Source organism: Diabrotica undecimpunctata, chromosome 7 (genome assembly GCF_040954645.1).
Source record: "Diabrotica undecimpunctata isolate CICGRU chromosome 7, icDiaUnde3, whole genome shotgun sequence".
Classification (NCBI taxonomy): domain Eukaryota; kingdom Metazoa; phylum Arthropoda; class Insecta; order Coleoptera; family Chrysomelidae; genus Diabrotica; species Diabrotica undecimpunctata.
In genome coordinates this window covers 114,032,698-114,056,079 of record NC_092809.1, presented here as the reverse complement: position 1 = coordinate 114,056,079, position 23,382 = coordinate 114,032,698, and the positions used below count along the sequence as shown (strand labels likewise).

Sequence of the window (23,382 nt, the reverse complement as noted above, 5' to 3'; positions counted from 1 at the left end):
GTAAAAATATATTTACTCTATTTCTGTTTTATTTTAGACAACCAATGATTTTACAGGAAAAAAACAATTATTAATTATTGGAAAGTCCTTCTTTACAGGGGAAAAACTTGTTAAGCCTATGTAGATGTATAATAAACAATGAATACCATTAATATGCAATATAAATTTAAAAAAAATAATTAAAACGTAAACCAACAACCAATATATCAATTTTTTTTTCCTTTTTATCCCTAAATAATTGTAAGACTTATTTTAACATAATCACAGAGTTTTAAACTTTAAAAATGTTCTCCTGGACAAAACCAAAAATGTGACTTATCAAGTTATTTCCCTGTCGTCTTCCAATGTGATAGAATGGCGCAAAACAGAATAATAAGAAATTTACTATACAAATTGCCAATAGGTGGAAGAAGCATCGAAGGACCTAAAAACCGCTAGTATGACAGTGTAGAAGTAACCGAAGATTGAAGAGGCATTTTGCCTATTTAAGAAGAATAATGGAGAAGAAATTGATGATGAATCGAACGATAAATTTAATCATGTTGAATTTGATGTTTAAATAGCCAAGACTTGAGTTGCATATATTTTTTATTAGTCTTTCAAAGTCTATTTACAAATGGCAAATATACCAACCACTTGAAATCCTACACCGTTCCAATTAAACCTTTTCCCACGTTGCATACGGCCACACCGTTAAAAAGAGCCCGCGCCCGCTCATGAATTTCATTGAAGAATAGAGGATGGTCCCGGATTAAACCAGTTGAGCGAGCCTCGGCACGTGTTCAATTGACAATGACACGAGTATTCAGGAGTGCATATTGTCATTCCATGTCGGTTTAATATTGCTATTAGAGGATCATCACGGGTACAACAAATAGATCCCAAATTGAACTTTTTGTTTGTTGGTGTTTCTTTTTTAATCCGTCGTGTAATATAAACGATTTCGGACGAGGTGCCCATTCAGATTATTGTGGGAACATTTTCAATCTGATTAGCATCTTCTTGCAGCTTGTGATTAACAAAATAGTTTAAAGTTCGCGCTCCAGCTAAATTTTTTAAAAAGAACTCGGTAAGTATACTACAGAGGAGAAAAATTCTAAATTGCAGTGAGTATTTACCGTTATTACACATTTTACGTACTAAAAGGCCATAAAGAAGAAGGGAGAAAACTTTATACACAACAAAAGTTACGAAAAATGGTATAAAACGTTTGCAGCAAATGTTAATGATATTGAAAGTGTAGAGATTGCCAATAGTGCAGAAATAGATTTGGTGATAATTCCACCAAATGTTGACTACCAAACGGAAGAGGAGAAGTTTGATGAAGATGGTTTGATTACAACCTATATTCCTAAAACGCCATCTATACTCTCGATCGAAGTTCTTCGGACGAAGTGTCGAAGTTAAGTCAATCGAGGCGAAGTGACTCTCTAAAGTTGTAAATCATATTGTAGAATAAACCAATCTGTATGCAACAGCTTCCAATAATCATAATTTTAAAATTACAAAAGATGGGATCAAATTTTTTATTGAAATTTTTCTTTTTACCGAGTATCATATGTAAATAACCCCGTGAAAGGATATATTGTAAGTTGGATGAAAATCTTAATGTTCCATTTCTTTCCAACGCAATAAGCAGAAATAGGTTTACAGATTTTCAAAATTATACATTTGGCAGACAATTTTAAACTCAACAAATTTGATAAAATGTCTAAACTACGACCGCTTATGGATTAACTGAATGCTAAGTTTCAATATTGGGGCATTTTCATGAAAATTTATCCATCGATGAGACAATGACCTACGGCAATGGCTCTACTTTAGCCACCAGTCGGCGAAGCACTTCATCAAATAAAAGCCTGTACGTTTTGGCTATAAGGATTGGATGTTGTGCAGTTCTACTGGTTACTGTTATGCTTTTGATATGTACTGCGGAGCTAAGTCTTCAGCTAGCGAAGAACAGATGAACCAGAAAAGGTCTAAACTGCTTCAACGATGACAAGTTGTTTTAGAATTCCTGAGTATTAATACAGTTCCAACTAATCACATAATATTTTTCGATAATAATTTTGCGAGTTATGAACTTTTAGTGACACAAATAAAAAAGTATGAGCGCTACGGACAGAGTTCGTATTAAAAAATGTCCTCCTATACGAGGCAAACAGATAAAGAGAAAAAAATCATAAATATGATCATTGCTACGATTAAGAAAGTGTTATATTTTGTAAGATGCAACGACAGCAGTGCTGTAACCATGAGTACCAACCAATTACGATACCATAAAGTTCCTTGTACAAGTGAAGCGTTGGTGTAAAAACAAAAAGAAAAAGTAGCAGTGTCACAACCACAGTTATTCAAATCTTTCAATTTATCAATGGGGGGTGTGGACTTACTCGATCAAGGAATAAATAATTACAGAATCGTCATCCATGAAAAAAATTGCTGATGGGTACTCTTTACTCATATGATAAATGTGACAGTTGTCAATGCATATAAACTTTATACGATAAAAATGTAAATAACTAAATTGATCTGCTTCTATTTCAAAGAAATATTGTCGAAATACAAAGACGATTCACATCTATCTAACTATCTGATCTGCTGCTAAAGAGTATATTGGATACCCTTAATGGCCATTTTTCTAAAAGAACCACGAACTATCGAAGAAGTCCCCAACGCCACATAAAAGTTAAATAGATGTGTGAAAAATGCAATGTAACTCTTTACATTGAGCAGAGAGAGTGTTTCAAAATATTTCACTCATAAATAATTATGTGTTTTTTATGTATGTATTTTTACTAAATGTTTTTTTGGTCTGTATACATTTTTTTGTTTAATATTGCTATTGATAGCAATTGAAGCAATTGAAGCAATTGAAGTACAAATTTGTTTTATATATTTTATACTGATTGTCTCAGTGTATATGGTTGGGTACATATGGTTGGTTTTTTCAATAATTAAAAGCAACTACTAAAGGATTTAGGTATTTTCAGATTTTCTCTTGGCGGATGAGTTAAGGCCGAGGGGGCGTGTTTCGGCATTTGTGCAGGCATATTTCCAGAGCTATCTGCCCTGTTATGTTATGCGATAAGAAAAAAGAACAGAGCAAAGCAGACAGCAAGAAGGACAAGGAACCAGGCGGACAAAAATAGAGCAAATAGGTTAAACAGAGAGGTCAAAACAGCACTACAACAACACCATAGTGAAAGCTGGGAAAACCACATAAGAGATATGGAGGAACAAGGACCAAATATGCAAAATATTTTGAGGCTTCCGAAAATACTGAGAAATGACAAAAAGCCAATCCCTCCCTTACATGGTGAAAACGGGATAGTCTACACTACAGTGGAAAAAGCAGAGGTAATGAGGAGTACTCTCTCGAGAGAGTGTACATTAAATTACCACCCAGACGAGGACATAGACTTCATAGAAGAAGTCGAAAGACAAAGAGAAAGACCCGAAAATCCAAACGAAATCATCCCTCCTACATCATCGGAGGAGTAAAACGAGCTAATTAAAAAAAGCTCGCCAAAAAGGCACCTGGTCCAGATCAAATAACAAACAGGGCTCTAAAATACCAGCGAGAGCCTTAGTGTATTTAACAAATATAATCAATGCGATGCTAAGATTCAAGAAATTCCCAAACAGATGGAAAGAGGCCCATGTCAGAATGTTACCAAAGCCCAGAAAAACAGCACATTCCCACAAAACTACAGACCAATAAGCTTGCTACCTGCAATCAGCAAGATTGTAGAGAGAGTAATACTCAGCAACTCCAAGCTGAAACAGACAGACTAGATATAATACCCGAAGCCCAATTCGGTTTTAGATCAGAACACTCCAGTGAGCTACAAGTACTCAGATTAACAGAGTACATAGCAGCTGGATTTAATGATAAACAATACACAGGAGCTGCCTTCCTAGATGTAAGCAAAGCTTTCGACAGAGTCTGGCATAAAGGACTGATCTACAAAATGAGAAGATACGGCTACAGCGGAGCAATGACAAGACTAATCTCTTCGTACTTGAGCAATCGTAGTTTCAGAGTTCGAATAGAACAAGTCCTATCCAAACTCGGGAACCCGGAGGCTGGAGTGCCACAAGGAGCGGTACTGTCACCTTTACTGTACACGATATACACAGCAGATATACCTAGAACACCAGGTACATTACTAAGCCGCTATGTCGACGACACAGCGATAGCGGCCAAACATAGAAATGTAGACATAGTGGTAAACAACTTACAAACAGCGCTAGATGACATAGAAGAATAAAGTTTAAAATGGAAAATCGCTATAAACTCCAAAAAGACAAAGGCTGTACTTTTCAAAAAGAGGCACCGACAACCAGAAGAACATGTGACTATGCAAGACAATCCCATCAAGTGGAAAAGCGAAGCAAAATACCTCGGAGTAATCATGGACAAAGGCTTAACGTTTAGTAAACACGTATACGCTACAATATAAAAAGCCAACATGGCAAGTGCATCAATAAGAGGCCTAGTAGGAAGAAAAAGCAAATAGTATAATTCTTCCTATAATAACATATGCATCTCTAGCATGGGAACACATACGTAACACAACAAAAAAGAAAATACAAGCGCCACATAACAGCAGCCTAAGAGAAGCAGTCAACGTACCGAGATACGTTGCAGAAAGATTCCTCTTCAGAGAATTACAATAAATTAGAGTGACTGATATAATGAAGGATAAAGCAAGGACAAAGTTCGCGGAGATAGAGAACTATCCTAGTCATATTGCGAGAGATCATGAGGTACGACGCTTTTTACAGATGAAAGCACAAGAGACCCAAACAACAAATAGTAGAATAAAACCAAACGTACTAGAGAGAAAATCAGTAAGTACATCAGAGAGAAACCACTACAAAAAACAACGGACCAAGAAGATAGTTCGTAGCTCAAAAAACTCGTGGACAATCGCAACGTACAGCGTAAACCCAGTTAATTTTAAATAGATAATTATTATACTAATATGCACTAATTCTGATTTTATGTTTCAGGCATCCTACAAAAAAAAATTCGAAAAACACACAAAAAACGGCTTCAGCCACCAAAAAAAATCAAAAAACTACTAACAAAAACCCCCGCAAGCCACAAAAAAAATTATAACAAAAACCATTAAAACCCGGGCACGTAGGGCCCAACCCCTTGAGCACTAAGTCGCCGAACTGAGCCTGACTCAGAACGGAGACTTGAGGCTCAAGTAAGTAATTTTAGTTCGCGGATAAGCTACAGATAGGATTATAGCGACAATGCGCTGTCCTGAGTTTTGAATTCGGTTAAAAACCATGTTGGAGTTCTATTATCCAGGACTCCCACATGAAGAGCATTTAGCTGATAGTTGTGCTCCTAACGCGCATCAGAGTGCTATAGGGGGGAAAGGGATGGTCTGGAGCATTGGAGCGCGGTGGAGTGACTCCTGTTTTTACTCGAGTTAATACACCTTATTCCAATGAATTGTTATACCCGAACATAATTCTTAGGGGTGCACATGGCTCACAGGCTGGGTTTAATTAAATTGCTTGCTTGCTTTGCCCTGTTATGTTTCAGATATAGCTGCAACTTGTGTTTATCTGTCTGAATATTTAAATATCTGTGATATTTCTCAAGTTGGGGGAGTATATATACATATCTATTTTCTTGTAATGACTCAGTAATTTAAATCTAAATTATCTAAGTAACTAAATTATCAAAAAAGACTGGAGGCTGAGATAGACTTCTATCAACCTAGAGAACGAGCTGGATTTAGACCAGGATACAGCAATAATGACCAGCCACTAGTGATAAAGAACCTAATAGAGAACTCTGCAGAATATAGCAAACTATTCGCACTGATATTCGTGGATTACAAGAAAGCATAAGCCAGTAGAAAATGTTTAAAGCCATGACAGAATGCCGAATAGATCATCGCTACACTAACATAATCAAAAATATTTTTAACAAAATACCACGTAAGACTGTTTGAAAAAGAAACAAATTAAAAAAATAAATAAATACGTTCTGTATACAACGAGTAGTATGGCAAGGAGACACTGTATCTTCTTTAGAACATACTTATATGAAGTATAAATGAAGAGAATCTCCGTTATTTAAGATTTGCAGATGACATCGTCCTGATAGACGATCGTATGGATGATGCAATAATAATAAAATTATATGGAAGGATTCATGGAAGGGATATTGTGCAGACTGCGTTGTATAAGTACTTTAGATATGAAATTCGGTTTCGATAAGAAACACGTCGTAAAACAAAAATAACAAATGTTATTGAAAAAATCGCATCGCTAAAGTAGAATTGGGCAGGCATGTCACCAGATTATCAGACAACCGATGGACAAAACGTTTTGTCGAGTGGAGACCAAGACAAGAAGCACAACGAAGCAGAGGACACCCACCAACTAGAGGGACTAACGTCTTGAATCATGTTAGCGGTAACTGCGGTACAGCGGTAAGACTCACAAGATAGAGATAGATGGAAAGAGATGAATGAGACCTATATCCAGCAGTTAATGCTTGATAATGATGAAGATGATGATGATGATGATGAATAAAAAAATATATTGGATAAATTGTACCCGGACTTGAATCAAATATCTTATTGATAATAACCAATAAATTATAAATAAAATCTTTATAAATAAAATTTTTATTTGATGTTTCATCTTCCAGATACGCAACTTCGTTTAAAAGATATTTTGTTAGTTAAGAAATCTTTCTAGATAGCGTCATTACATAAGAAAAGAATTTTCAACCTAAAAACGAATTTTATTACAAAAAATTTTATTAAAACAATAAATGAATGTTTTAGTGCCGAATGGAATTTAAAATATATGATATAACTTTAAGTTTCATGTTCTAATATTTCACGTCTAAAATTTCCATAAAATATTCACTTTTAAATCTTGTTATATCAAATACAATTGTCTACACAAAGAAATCGGAAGGCAAATTGAAATTGACACCATCAGTGCGTAACAAGCGAGTGCAATAGCAAGAAGCCCATTAGCCTCAGGCTAATAGGGGGTGTGTTGGGGTGCGTATACCCATGACAGATGGTCTTCTACTAGTAGCATATATAAAAGGTCATATTGATGACGTCATGTCATATATCTACACTGAATTTTACATCGCACTGCATCAGACCACATTGATTTTTATTGCCATTTTTGTCGCAGTTTACGCTAGTTATAATTTGGTGTAAAAAATACGAAAATTATTGTGTCGAATATTACTTTACTGGATTTTCTTATAGTGATATTACAGTGATATTTGTAAAATAATTTTAATAAGACAGGAGAAATAAACATAATAAAATAATAAAATAATAAATAATAATAATGTAAATAATAAAAAATCACGCCACATCGAGGCCACGGGTGAAAATGATATGTATAAATACCTCGGAATAAAGCAAGCGCGGAAGATTGACTATAAGCAAAGGAAAACGAATATAACTATTGAGTTTATACGAAGGGTAAAACAGCTGCTTCGTTCACACCTTAACCGTAAAAATGTGTTTAAGGCACTAAACACCTACGCATGTTCCGCGCTTAGCTACTCATTTGGTATTGTTAAGTGGACAAAAACAGATATAGAAAATTTTTAGCGAAAAGTACGAACACACCTCACAAAAGCACAAAAACACCATCCTCGAATTAGTTCAGTAGAAAGAACGACATTACCGCGGTATTTAGGAGTGGATTATAGATATAAGTGAGCAACTAGAAAAACAAATTACTAATTTAAGAACTTGTGCAGTAGATAATACAACACCGATCAAACTGAGGGAACCAGAAATGCGCATAAACCATTTTACTAAGGACAACAAAATGCGCACCTGGATGGGTAAACCTCTGCACGGGCGACATCCCAATGAGGTCAGTCAAGACCATGTCGACAATATAGCATCGAACTATTAGCTGACATTATTAGAGATGTTCCCTGAAACAGTAGGTTCATTACTCGCCATTCAGGATCAGGTTATACCAACCAAAAATTACCTGGAATATATCGTCAAAGACCCTCAGGTCCAAGATCCAACATCTTACGAGGGGCCAGGTATTTGCTGCAACTGAATATAAGGAACGGTACGACTCACTAGGAAAGATCTTTCATCAAGAGATAGCCATTAAACTGCGACTACTCCAAACAAACCATCTCAGTAAGTACCCAGACAATACCTATTATTCTCTCTACTGCTGGAGCCATTCCGAAGAACCTCCTAGAAAATATAAAAAGGTGAGTCTAAATGAACATCTACATAAGATTATGGAGAAAGCTGTGCTACAGATACTGAGATAAACCAACGTACCTAGGACTCGATAACACTAAAAGAGTCCCAACAGAGCTTAATCCTTTTGGTATTGTAGCTATCTGGGATAAGTGAATTTTTTATCTTAGAGGGAGTGTGAGCTGTATGGCTAAATCTAAGAAATAACATTAAATAGATTGAAGATAATTATTTTATGAGAAACTATATGTATTCAGACAAAAAATAGTAAAAATATAAATTGGAACATGAAGCGGTAATGGTATACTATAGGGAAATAAGAAAAATTACTGTGTTCAAGATATCGCAATCGCCAGCTAGATATTTAAAGAGTTTTTTCGTTAATATATACTTATAGTAAGAAAACCTATACATTTTCTGCAGAAATTCTGGCGTTGTTTTTTAATGATTAATAATTTAGCACAAATAATAATAATTTGATCTGCTAACAGATAAAATACCTTCAAAGTGGCGTCTTTTAAAACTTTTTAAATTCGTTTGTGGGTACAAAAACAGCAAAATAAGGCAAAATTGTTAAAAAGTTCTTGAAATTGTTTTTCTCATTTTAAGAATGATTAAAATGATTAAAAACAACAAGAGCCAAAATAAAAAACACTTACACAGTGGTGTGTACAAACTTAAATGTGGCGACTGCCCAAAAACTAACATCGGTCAAACTGGTAGAAATTTTAATAAACGAATAGCAGAACATAAAAGGGCTTTCAATAATAGAAAAACAGATTCTACATACACACTTCACCTTCTAGATCATAATCATTCTTTTAATGACGAATTTAAAATTCTTCACATTCAAAATAAAGGCCTTAAGCTATCTTTGTTAGAATCTCTGGAATCAACAAATTAAAAAACACAGATATAATTCTGAATGACCAACTTGAGACAAACAGTTCTCCCCTCCTCAACTTATTTCATTAGAGACTATAAAGTGTAAACGCATGCCAAAAATAGATCACTTGAGAAAGGGAATTAGCCGAAACAGCTGTAGTGATAAGAGTTTAAAATAAATTTTGTGAAAGTTTTGAAAACAAAGTTTTCAGTGTTTTATTGTTACATAAAATGAATTTCCATCAAGTAACGGTCAAATCCATCAATTAGGATATTATATACTATGTTAGTTATTATATACTGTGAGGCAAAAAAGTCAGAAAGCTGCCGGTCCAGATAACATACCCATTGAAATGATTTGGGCCCTAGATGACGTTGGAGTGGATATAATACATCAAATTTGTCAAAGAGTGTGGGTGGGAGACAGGTAAACGGCCTGAGGACTGGACACAATCACTATATATTCCCATACATAAAAAGGGGGCGAAAGATTTATGTAGCAACTATCGCACAATTGCTCTAATTGCGCATTGCAGTAAGATACTCTTACCTATAATTCTCGAGAGAATAAAGCCCTTTTTACTACCTAACATTGCGGAGGAACAAGCAGGTTTCGTCCCCGGACGTGGTACTAGAGAACAAATTTTAAACGTACGGCAGATTGTAGAAAAATCCAGAGAATTTAACATCACAACATATTTGTGCTTCATAGATTATAGTAAAGCTTTCGATTTGGTCAACTGGAGTAAAATGTGGCAGGTTTTGTCTGAAATGGGAGTCCCCAATCATCTGATACTGCTAATTAAAAGCCTGTACAATAACAATTATGCCAGAGTTAGAATAAATGGGGAACTAACCGATAGTTTCAGGGTCACAAAGGGCGTGAGACAAGGCTGCATACTAAGCCCAATTCTATTTAACATCTATGGTGAATGGATAATGCGGAAAGCTACTGAGGACTGGAACGGTGGCATCACCATTGGCGGGAAAAAGATTTGCAACTTGAGATATGCAGATGATACTACTATCCTCGCTAGTTCTGAAGCTGAATTGATTCACCTGCTACAACGGATAGAAGACGTAAGCTTAACGATGGGCCTTAAAATAAATAGAGATAAAACGAGAATCATGATAATTGACAGAGCTAACAACAATCAAAATCATCTGGTCATGATAAACAATATCGCTGTTGTAGATAAATTTGTGTACCTGAGCTCATTAATAACCAACAAAGGAGGCTGTACTGAAGAAATAAAGCGGCGGTCAGCAATCGCAAAAAGCGCTATGGCAAAATTAACAAAAATTTGGAAAAGCCATGTAATAACTACCGATACAAAAATGAGACTAGTAAGAAGTCTAGTTTTTCCAGTTTTTACTTATGCATCGGAATGCTGGACCCTTACTGAGAAAGACAAAAAGAACATAGATGTATTTGAGATGTACTGCTGGAGACGAATGCTGAGAATACCATGGGTGACCCGAAGAACAAATGAATCCATACTGGACCAGCTAAACATAAAGAAAAGACTAAGAACACAAATATCAGAACAAATAATAAGCTATTTTGGACATGTCCTTCGAAGAAATGGTCTTGAAAAACTTACCATCCAGGGAAAAGTAGAAGGCAAAAGAAGTAGAGGTAGAGCTCCCACACGATACACGGACCATATTGTTGCTGGCGCTCCATTGTCAGAATGTGCTAGAATGACAGAAGATAGAACAACTTGGAGGAACATTGGGAAATTGAACTAATATCTTCATGATATCACGATACCTGCATCAGGTTAACGACTAAGAAGAAGAAGAAGATACTGTTAATGTTAATTATGTTAATTTTTCAATATATTTTGCTAAGTTTCTACCTATTTTTTGTTTAAATTATCATTAAAAATATGAAATCAATTTGTACAATTATTTTTATATCTACATTCCTTCCAATGAATATCTTAGTAAAAGTAAGATTTGAAATAAATAATTGAAGCTGGGCAGTTTTTCTTGATTTGCCAAAATTTTAATTTTTATAAGTGATGTTTTTCAAATAAGTAAACGATTCTCATTTTTTCAGAATTTATACAAAAAAAACTACTGTGATGTAAGAGAGTCAATCTACTGTGTTTTAACTCAATATCGTACGTTACGTAAAAAATCATATAAGTATAAATCAAAATTGTGCAATTTAACAAAAGTCAATTTCGAAGTTAGTTTTAAATGATATCCAACTTTACTACACATTTCCATATAAATGTAAAACCGTTTTATTCCATCTTTATTTTCCCCAAAGAAAATACTTCTAGAGAAATCCCTGTGTATGGAAGGTACCCTTATGCAGCACTCACCCTATAAATGAATAAACAGATTCAATAAAATCGCTGAATAGAAACCTATCGGCTAACAATGACACACACACTAGTCTCTGCCTCGGCTACGCTGCCATCCAGCCAACAACGAAATGAAATGACAATGTGATTTACAATTCCAATGGTATTACAAGCGGCTCCCCTCAGGCTTCTCCAATTACCGCCACGAACCAATTATATTACAAAAAGTAATTTTGTTTTCATCAGAAATTATTTTTGTATGCAAAGACGCTTAGATTAAAAAACAGTTGTTTTATTAATTTTGTATGCATAATATTCACAAATACCTATAGGGAATTTGTTAGTTGGGAGGAAAACTAACAATTAACTAATATAAATTCATTAATAGTCAAAAACTACGTATGTTATGTTGTCAACGGACGTATACACGTTTTTTATCAGATTTGCAATGTTACCCATAATAAGTAACTAAAGTACATGAATAACACACTGGATACAAGTCCGATAAATCAGCGACTTTGAAATCAATATTTTCTGAAATGTATTATATGAATGCATGGCACAAAACTTTCATCCCTTACGGCAGTGTGGTCCAACCTCAGGCACGCGGGCCGCATGCGGCCCGAGGCTCGTTAAACTGCGGCCCCCGCAAACACATTTCAAAAATATTGCCATTGATAACTTTTACCTGTTCCAACCCTGTCTAACTTTCCGTAGTCTTAAGAAAGTAGTTAACCTTGAACACCCACTCCAGATGAGCGGGCAGTTAGCTTCAGACAGCTGCACGTATCGTGTTGAATTAACAGTGATGAATAAATTGAATGTTAAATTCAGAATGAGTAGTGCCAAAAACGCTAAATTTTCGAAGGGGAGTTTCAAGGAAAATGGGAAAATCAATATTTCTTCATCGAATTAAAAGGCAAACCTCAGTGCATTATTTGTTGTCAAGTACTCGCGGTATCAAAAGAATACAATATTAGTAGGCATTATGAAACCCAGCACAAAACAAAATACGACAAATATTAAGGTGAAGCTCGCAATACTCTTGTAAAAGAACTTAAAGCTAAATTAAATAAACAAAAATCTCTATTTACAAAACCAACAGCTGGTCAATCATCAAGCGTCAATCAGCATCATGTGAAGTATGTTTAGAGCTTGTCAAAAGTAAAAAAGCATTTAGAAATGAAGAAATGATCAAGCGGTGTGCCGTTAAAATGGCGCGATCCTTTGGAGATGAAAAGATGGCCAAAACTTTTGAATGTGTTTCAATTTCCCATCAAACTATATCTAGAAGAGTTGATAAGCTGAATACTCATGTATTTAAAAAAATGGTCGACACAGTTCGTGATTGTTTGTACTACTCCTTAGCCCTGGACGAATCTGTTAATATTACTGACAAAAATCAGCTATTAATTTTTGTTAGATGCATCAGTGAAGATTTTTGTGTACCTGAGGAACTTCTAAAACTGCACCACATTGAAGGTTTTCAAAAGTGCTCTTGCGTTTGCAACGACGGAGCAAAAACAATGACCGGACGCATAAAAAGATTGGCTGGACTTTTGCTGGAAAATTGTGTTAACTGTGTTATGTTTCATTGCATTATCCATCAAGAGGCTCTCTGCGGAAAGATCATTAAAATCAACGATACTATGAAAACTGTAGTGCAGAAAGTAAACAGCTTAAGAGGAGGAAACAGAGCTCAGCGGCACCGAAAATTCACCTCTTTCTTGGAGGAATTAAATACTGAATATAAGGACGTCCTCCACATTTAAAAATACGCTGATTAAGTGCAAATGCCTTAGAATTTGTTTTCTCTTTCTCTAAGAAAAGAGATCTTACTGTTTTTTGAAACGGAAATTGTTATTAACACGGACGTAATTATAACAAAGCTTAAAAACAAAGCATTTATTTATGAACTGGCATTTCTAACAGACATTACCTCTCACTTGAACACATTAAATCTACAACTCTAGGGGAAAAATAAGACAGTATCACAGTTGGTTAGTCAAATTGAGACATTTCGCAAAAAACTTGATCTTTTCGAGAACTGCATGAAAATAAACGACCTCACACATTTTCCTGCGTGTTTCGAAATAAATCAAGATAAAACCATGGTCGATTTCTCGAGGTTTGCAAAAGTTCTTACTGAAATAAAAAAAGAATTCGATGAAAGGTTTTTGGAATTTGATGCACTAAAACCCGATCTTGAGCTTTTTAACAATCCAATGGAAGTCAACATTCAGAACCAATCAGCAGAATACCAATTAGGGCTGTGCCAACTACAGTCCGATTCGTTTTTTCAAGCAAAGAAAAATAAAGACATTAGTATCTTTTAGAAGTTAGTCTCCAAGGATAGTTTTCCTAAACTTCGTAACTGCGTTGAAACTATATTCAATGTTTGGTAGTACGTATATATGTGATAGTACATTTTCTGCTTTGAAGCATATTAAATCTAAAACATGTAATCGCATGGAAAACGATTTTCTGGAAGCGTGTATTAGACTCACTACGACTAGCATAGATATAGATGTGCAAAAGTTAGTAGAGGATAAACCCTTGCCTCAAATATCCCATTGATTTTTTATTTTATGTTAAATTTTAAACATAACCTGTAATTTGTAAACCGTAATAAAATACTTGTAAATAATATATCGTTTGTATATTATTTTTTAAAATAAACTTTTTTTTAAAGAGTCGAGCTCTCTGGCCCTTCATAATAATTTCAAATTTAATACGGCCCGCAACGTCTAAAAGGTTGGACCACACTGCCTTACGGCATTCATTTTCATTCTATTACGTTTCTCGTTCTCTTATAAACTAATTCAATAAGTGGACTACCATTGAATGATCACGAGTACCTATGTGTTTAGATAAGGTGAACCAAGTGTACAAATTCGTTAACTGCAGTTGCTTGCTCTATTTCGTATTTAGTTTTATTGGTGTTTATTATAATATGACCTATAATGTCTGGAAAAGTTTTTAGTATTTATTTATATCCTTTTGTTAATATTTTTAAGATATGACCTTATTTAATAGCTAGTTTTATATCTTTAAATTTTTCAAGTTAAAATTGGATATATTCACATTTTTATCAAGTCTAAAAACCACTTGTCTAAACCAGTGGTTCCCAACCTTTTTCCCATGATCGCCCCCTTAGACAGGTTTCACCAGTTATGAATACTACAATCGCCCCCCCCCCCCCACCCAATTAAATTGAAACAAATAATGAATCTATACAAAAGGTAAGTATCCATATTTATTTATTTTTACATTTCGTAAAATGATAAATGGTTATATGTGTGTAAAAGAATTGTTAATGGCTTCTTTGGGCCTGGTGTCCCTCACATAATTTCTTTATGTCTGGCTCAATGTTGGTTAATAACAACCTCAAATCCCCTCTTTCTATTAGGTCGAGCCTATTTCTTTGTCTGTTTTTCAATATACACACAGAACTAAAACCTTTCTCCACTAGATATGTTGTGGGGAATGCCAATAATAATAATTTGATTGCATTCCACAAGAGTGGATACACTTCTTTTATCCGCGGCCAAAATCTTTCGTACCCACACTCCCGAAACAAACTTTCAATTTCAACATCATGTCTCAAATCAATCAAGTTTTCTTGAAGAGAAGAACATACCGTTGAAACTTCCACGCTGAAAGGATTGATAAACCAAGTTGGCACTATCAGACTAGTCAAATCTTGGGAATCGGGACTGCAGATCTTGCATATTTTCTTCTCTCTCTTCTCTGCATATTTTCTTCAAAAATAGATAGTTTGTCAATGAATGCTCCGACTACACCCTCCGCTTTGGCCATATTTATGTTATTCCCCTGTAGTTGCAGGTTCATTTCATTTAATTTTTGAAAAATATCTGATAAGTAAGCGATGTCATTTCGCTTCTCTTGTAGTTCTGTACTCAGTGTTATGTCAGTATTATTAAGAAATTCAATAACAGTATCCATGAGACTGAAGAACCTCCTTAAGCAATTGCCTTTAGAAAGCCAGCGGACTTCCGTATGTAGTAGCAATGTATTAAATATCTCATCATTTTCTTCACAAAGTGTACGAAATATTCGATCATTCTTTGGTTTTGCTTTAATTTGATTTACCGCATCTATGACTAGTCGAAGAGAATCGTGCAACCTCCCACTCAAATTCTTGACAGTAAAATGCTCTCTGTGAATGATGCAGTGAACACACAAAATTCCAGGTACTGCTTGTTTCAGATGTGCAATAAATCTCCAATGGCGTCCTGTCATTGCTGCTGCACCGTCAGTAGCACAGGCGATCATATTTAATAAGGGAATCTCTTTTTCCTCAAAAAATCTCTTAATGACCTCAAATATGGAAGATCTTTTTGTATCAGTAATCAGACTTCTAACAAATAGCATTTCCTCGGCCATTTCTCCATTGTCGCCAATGAATGGGACATATTGGAGCAAAGCTGTGCTGTAACTCAGGGTACTCTCGTCAAGTTGCACAGTAAACTCTCTGCTTTTCAATTTGTTGCAGAGAACATCTTCGACATTCGCTCCCATTTCATCAATCCTTCTGGAGACAGTATTATTGCTGAGAGAAACTGCATCTGTTACTTGGCTGGCCTGACTGGGTCCCCACATAGTATCAACTATCTCGTTGACAGCTGGAAGGATGAGTTCTTCTCCAATTGTGTGCGGCTTGCCACTTTTTGCTATTAAGAATGATACCTTGTAGGAAGCAAGTAAACCCTTGTCGTTTTTCTTGGTAGCTTTTGCAATCAATGATCCAACAGTAACTCGCCTTTCATACTTTGCCTTGAGCTCCTGTAAACGAAAGAAATACACATTCACTTTAATTATTATAAGTAATGGTAATAAAGTTTAAAAAAGGTTTTCTTTCAGTCTGACTTTTGGTAATAGAAAGTAAAAATAATTATAATATGTTGATACCTAGGTACAGTTACGATCACTAAATAGTTTACACTTTAATTTTTACATTGCAATAATTTTGACGTAAAAGGTGCGTTTAAACGGGGTAAAAATTTTAAAAAATATGCTCCTAGATACGTAAGTCTGTAAACTATTTAATGATTGTAACTGTACATGGAAAAAATACATCCTACAAACAAAAGACTTTTACTCACCGCAAAATATTGGACGGGTCTGTCTGACTTATCTGAATGAATCCTCTTCAAGTGATCCATAAGACGAGGCGGCTTCATGGATTCGTTTGACAAAGATTTTGCACAAATGAGACACAATGGTAGATTCTTATTCCCTGGCAATTCAATGAATCCATATTTCAAATACTCCGTTGAGTACTGCCGGCACTTTTTTTTAGGTGCTGACATTTTGAGAGCAAAACAAAAGAGTAATTAATTACAACTTATTGAGAAGGCAAAGAATAAAACCACTATCTCGCAATTCTCAATAAATAATTATATTGCCACGCGTCGACGTCTCTGTCCGAATTCTAACATTGTGACTAATAATGATTCTAATATTGTGACGCCTCGTGGTCGATAAGATCTGTGACTCGACGAGATGTTTGTGTTATTATTACCTGCATTGGTATACATATATTTACTTTTTATTATGCTATGGATATCCGTATTGTATTTTTTTCTCTATTCTTATTTTTCTCAATTACCCATTTCTCGTTTTCCGAATGCTAAACGCCCCCCTTATCGCCCCCTTTTCTCTGTCGCCCCCCATATGGCCCCCTTCGCTCTATCGCCCCCCTGAATATCTCAAATCGCCCCCCGGGGGGCGATCGCCCCCAGGTTGGGAATCACTGGTCTAAACTACCACACATGTGTGGAAAATATTAATAAGCATAAAACGCTCAAGATGAATGCTTTTAAAAAATTAATTTCTTGAGACCTAGTCTAATTTATTATGCCTCTTGAATGGCAGCCTGGTATTTCCCAATTATTTTTTAAGCGTATAGTATATTGTAGAATATTTTATACACTGTATTTAAAAGCATATTTACTCTGTAGTTAAAGCATTCGAGTATAGCACGTTTCTTGTGTATTACTGTTCCAAGAGTGTTCCAATTATTAAATTATTTGACGGTGATTTATGGTTTCATATTTCTTGTTGTTGTCTCGTTGTTCTTCTTCTTCAGGTACCATCTCCGCTACGGAGGTTGGCAATCATCATAGCTATTTTAATTTTTGAGGCAATAGCTCTAAAAAGTTGTTTTGAACTGCATCCAAACCATTCTCTCAGCTTCTTGAGCCATGAAATTCGTCTTCTTCCGATGCTTCTTCTGCCATCTATCTTTCCTTGCATTATGAGTCGCAGGATGCCATACTTCTCGCACCTCATCACATGTCTGAGATACTGTAGCTTTCTTTCTTTATTTGTTAGTTCAACTTCCTTCTCTTTACCTATTCTTCTCAGTACTTCATTGTTCGTAACTCTATCTACCCAGGAAACCCTCATAATTCTTCTATAGGTCCACATTTCAAAGGCGTTAAGTCGTCTCATTGTGTTTAGATTTAACGTCCATGATTGAACTCCATAGTACACTGTATACGTAACATTTTGTTAGGCGTACTTTAAGAGCTAATGTTAAATCTTTGCCACTTAGGACCTTTTTCATTTTCATAAAATTAGAACGTCTTTTTTGATTCTGACTTTGATTTTTGCAGTGCAGTCATTATTTTCTGTTATAAGTGTTCCTAGGTAAGTGTACTTTTTTGTTCTTTCGATCTGCTGGCCTTCTACTGTCAAGATTTCGTTAGTATTATGGTTGTTTTTACAAATTTTCTTAAACTTCGTCTTTTTGATATTGAGCGAGAGTCCGTACTCCCTACTACACATTACTATTTTACTTATGTAAACTATCGGCTATTATTACTGTATCATCTGCATACCTGATGTTGTTAACTAAGACTCCATTTACTCTTATGCCGACTGTTTCATCTTCCAGAGTTTCTCGAATTACCTCTTCAGAATAAGCGTTAAACAATAGAGGTGATAGTATGCAGCCTTGCCTGACTCCTCTCTTTATTTCCATTTCTTCAGATGTCTCTTTTTCAATTCGTACTATTGCTCGCTGATTGTAATAAAGGTTTGTTATTAGCCTTAAATCTCTTTCATCTAGGTTTTTATTTTTTAGAATTTCCATGAGTCGGTCATGTTTTACTTTATCAAACACTTTATTGTAGTCTATAAAACAGACGCAAAGAGGACGGTTAACATCCAAACATCTCTGCGTCAGCACGTTGAAGGAGAATAGTGCCTCTCTGGTACCCATACCATTGCGGAACCCATATTGTGTGTCACTAATATCCAGTTCCAGTTTAGTGTGAATTCTGGCGTGGATAATTTTCAACAGAATTTTCAAGGTATGTGACATTAAGCTTATGGTTCAATAGTCACTGCACTCTTTGGCATTCACTTTCTTTTGCAAATACACAAATGCTGATGTCAACATTTCTCTAGGGATGATTCCCGTAGTATAGATAGCGTTGAACAGTTCTACTATTATGTCTAGATTTTTCTCGCTCACCAACTTTAATAGCTCGCTTGGTAATTCATCTGGACCAGCAGATTTATTGGTTTTCATTGAGTTTAATGCCTGACTAACCTCTGATTTGGTTATCTCTAGCCCTACATCTCCCGTTTGGCTATCTACAGATGTACTAGCTTCTCTCTGGTCTCTGGTCTCGTTGTTGTAGTGCCATTTATGTATTTTTTTCACTATCTTTATATAATTAGGCCACAAGACTATATATTCTGGGTAATTTGCTTCTAAATAATTCTTTAACTGTTTATACAATTTCAAGAATCATTGGTGCCTTTTATTTCCTCATAGGTTTTGCCTGTTTCGCATCTCATCTTTTTTGTCTTCAAGATTTTCTTCATTGTTTGTACATTTAGTGCCTGATTTAAAATGTTTGACCCATGAATTTTCCTTGCCATTAATACCTTTCCACTCAGGCTCTATATTGGTTCCTTCAATTATTTTCTGTTAGTATGAACTTTCGTATACAATGTTCTAAATTCTTTCCATTTCTTAATACTTTCTATATATTTAAGTTCCCAATTGAAGTGGTTTCGTTTTTTTTTAAACATAAACATCTTCAAAGAGAACATAAATAGGATACAATCCAAATAAATAAGTACTATTAACAATATTAGCTCATGTCTAAAATCATGACCCCAAAAATAATGGAAACTATTTACTCATATCTATATTGGCGAAATAGTGATTGAATATTGAAGAGCTGGTTAAAGGATATAAGGAAACCAGGAAATAGCTGCAAGACCACTACCCAGGCCTAGTGTTGCCCAAATGAAGAACAAGACGAGACTTAAACAGTGTTGGTAGATATATGGTACAATAACCCTAGATGGTAAAATACAGGGCGCAACACCAAAATGAAGGCAATGGAAAAAGTAGGAGGATAAAGTGGCAGCAAACGCGCAAAATTTGCTAGACGTGAGAACTTGGAAAGATCGGTTCGAAATCGGCAACGTTCGAGGCATAATTTGGATAAGGCCAAGGCTCGATTTGGGCTATAGTGTCACTAAAGAGAGGAAGGAATCAAATAAAGTTATGAAAAATCGATTTAGTTTTCGCGTTTTTTCAAGGTATATGATCACCTTTTGAGATTGGGTCCCTAAACTCTAGTTGCGCCTGCATGAGTTGTTTTTCTTGGCCAAAATCTGCCACCAAATCCCAATATTGTTCTGAAGCTATTTTCTTGCGGCATTTTAAAGTAATTACTATTTAAATGGGAATAAGCCACAATATTGAAACGTCAATAAACGTACTTTAACCTTTAACTGTGGCTTATTCCCATTTAAATAGTAATTAACAAATCCCAAGTTCCTTGGATAACAAACGATCCTTTTCCAAACAAGGTATCATTATGCAATGAAATTGGGAAATCACAGGAAACCAATCTCCCCCTGTCCTCTGTGGATTAAATAGGCGACTCTTAAGAAGCATGTCGAGGGCATTTACTTTTCAGTGTTTGGTTGTGTTGTGCATAAGTGCATTGACCATTAGACGAGCCGATACCAAAGTACATTAGACGAGCAATAATTCGAACGATTTTGGCATACGAAAATTTGGTTTCGGATAGGTTATCTCCGATATCTTTTATGGAGAGATTTTTGTCTACACTGGCAATGACTAGATGACAGTTATTCTGATGATAATTAGGAGCAGAATTTAAGTTGTTTGTAACTGAATGAGATGATTTTATATACTGTGATTTAGCGGAGTTTTACCTGAAAGTTGTAGAGGTCTATGGGATAGAACGTTCGAATGTTAGCTGCATTTTGACTGGGAAAGACTTTGAATGCTTCGAAATTATTTGGAAGAAGATTATTAAGAAAATCGGCAGTCATACAAAGCCATGTTAAGACAAGATTCAAGAGTAAAACACCACCGTTAACAGAGAACATAGAGGTACTAGATTTTATTTTCCGAGAGCTGGCCAATAAGTTTGATTATCGGATGAAACGCAAGCCAGTCTAGAGAAGCCACTTGTAAAAAAATTGCTGAGGGGGATCCTAAAATGGAATCAAACTGTCTTAAAGAGGAGAGAAAAAGCAAGACATTTTATATTCCATAAATTACCTTGCAGTTTGGATTTCATTAACTTATTTCAGACGGGAGAAGTCACAAGTTATCACTCAGATTACACGTTGCAGACAAAAATAGTTGCAGAGTCCAATGTGGCGGCTGTTACATAAAACTGTACTGCTAAGTAACAACCTAAACGTGGACTGCTGAAGATCAATTTTTAGTTTTAATTGCTAGAAGAGAACCAACAATTACAGCACACGAATTGGTAAGCGCGACTTGCAGCGTGCGTACGGTCCACGAAAGGATTACTCCACGGATGGACAACATTTTAAATGCATTTAGTTATCGGAAGCTTAGTATAGCAAATTGGGTACAAATTCAAGCCGAATTTGACAATATCAATTTATCTATGACTTGGGAAATGATGTCGGTCAACATATGTATGGGGTTAGAGTAATCGTATCTCCTCAATTACGTCAATATGTTACAAATGTTATACCTGTTTCTGAAAGATTAATAATAATCCAACTGAATACTACTCCGGTCAAATTAAATGTCTGACAAGTGTCTGCCCCAACCACCGATAAACCAGAAGAAAAAGTAGAGCAATTCTATGAGTTGATGTTAAATTCATTTAAACAAATTAAAAAAGAAGATATAACTATTATTATGGGTTACTTGAATGCAAAAATTGGTAAAGGGAAATGCGGTGAATTAATTGGTGATTTTGGTCTAGGGAAGAGAAATGAAAAGGTAGAAAGATTCAAACTATTTGCAGAGGAAGAAGAATTTGCAATACTAAATACCTTCTTCAAACTACCACCAAGACGTTTGTTTACTTTGGTCTCTCCGCAAGATCAACCAGGAAACAAAAGAAGAAATCAGACTAATTACATAATGGCTATTATGGAATATACTATTGTACGGAATTGAGTCGTGGACTCTTACAGACGCTACCTGTAGGAAAATTGAGGCTTTCGAAATAAGGCTTTATTGTAGAACTCTGAAGATATCGTATACCGACCACGTTAGTAACCAGGACATTTTATTAAAAATGCAAAAAGGAAAAGAGTTCTTCTCTTTTTCTTTTCTTCTTTCTTTCTCATTCGTGGACGTCCTAAAGGCCTTCTTCCTGTGAAAGCTTCCTCCGATATTAACTTCGCAAGGCTATTATTAGGAAGTCTATGGACATGGCCAGCCCATCTTAGACGTTGGGATTTAATCTCTTTTATTATATCGCTCGCTCTATACATCTGCTTGACCTCAGCATTTGATCTCATTCGGCATGGGTTGCCATTAATGTCGTGATAAGGCCCAAAGTGAGAAATCAAGAGATACGCCGACGAACTGGCGTTGACGATATTATACTGCGAATCAATAAACAAAAGTGGAGGTGGGCTGGACATGTTGCTAGAATGGAAGACGGAAGATGGACGAAGAGATTATTGGAGTGGAGACCAAGAGCCGACAAGCGAAGTCGAGGCAGACCACCCACCCGATGGACCGACGACCTAAGGAGAATAGAAACAAACTGGATTGCAGCAGCTAGAGATAGAGAGAACTGGAGACGTTTGGAGGAGGCCTATATCCAACAATGGATGTGAAAACGGGGCTGGATGATGAAGGCCCAAAGATTCTTCTGAGAATTTTCCTCTCAAAACATCTAAGTTTTCTTTCAGTTTCTGAAAAGAGTTGTTAACTACCAAAAAACAAATAAAATTGAATATTTTGGTCACATTATAAGGAACCGGGAAAGATATATGTTGCTGTAATTAATTCTTCAAGGAAAAGTAGAAGGAAATCGTGTGCCAGGAAGGTGAAGAATTTCCTAGCTGAAAAATCTACGTACGTCGTTAACACAACAATCACAAATCTCTTTAGAGCCACAGTTTGCAAAATACAGATTGCTGTGATGGTCGCCAACATCCGAAACGGATATGCACTACAAGAAGAACAAGAATTTGCCTATTATCGACAAAAAAGGAGATACATTAAATTAACGTTAAAGTCATACCTTGTATTAAATCTATTATTTTTTAACTAAAATACTGTACTTTGCTATTTTTTTTATAATTTTAAGCAAACCTTGTTGTACATTTGAGATCTTTTAATTTTCAAAATTTACGCATAATGATACACAAAAATGTACCTAGATAATTACATTCATTCAGAAATTACCATTTAATAATTATTTTAAAAATCATTTGTAGGAGGTAGCCATAAACAAGCGAATTCATAGCCGATGTTAAACTCAAAACCAACCAGATGAAAAATTAACTTTAATCTCCTTTTACCGACCAAAGACTAGCTATAATTCGACATCAAAAGGGGTCGCATCTCACATCACCATTGACTGACGTGATGGTTATGACGTAATTGAACAAATGCACATCGG

At 35.5% G+C, this 23,382-nt stretch overlaps 2 protein-coding genes across 2 annotated transcripts; one reads left to right on the top strand and one right to left on the bottom strand.

The window, feature by feature from the left end:
* The first annotated feature begins 12,666 nt into the window (after positions 1-12,666).
* Positions 12,667-13,224, top strand: LOC140446605 (protein FAM200C-like). The gene has a single exon (XM_072539178.1). It carries the CDS (start codon positions 12,667-12,669, stop codon positions 13,222-13,224), a length of 558 nt encoding a protein of 185 aa, XP_072395279.1.
* Positions 13,225-14,043: 819 nt separating this feature from the next.
* On the bottom strand, positions 14,044-16,785 carry LOC140446604 (protein FAM200B-like). The gene is made up of 3 exons (XM_072539177.1): positions 16,579-16,785; positions 15,839-16,258; positions 14,044-14,061 (listed from the first exon to the last, which is right to left on the bottom strand). The coding sequence occupies exons 1-3, from the start codon at positions 16,783-16,785 to the stop codon at positions 14,044-14,046; spliced, it is 645 nt and encodes a 214-aa protein (XP_072395278.1).
* Between the last annotated feature and the right edge of the window lie 6,597 nt (positions 16,786-23,382).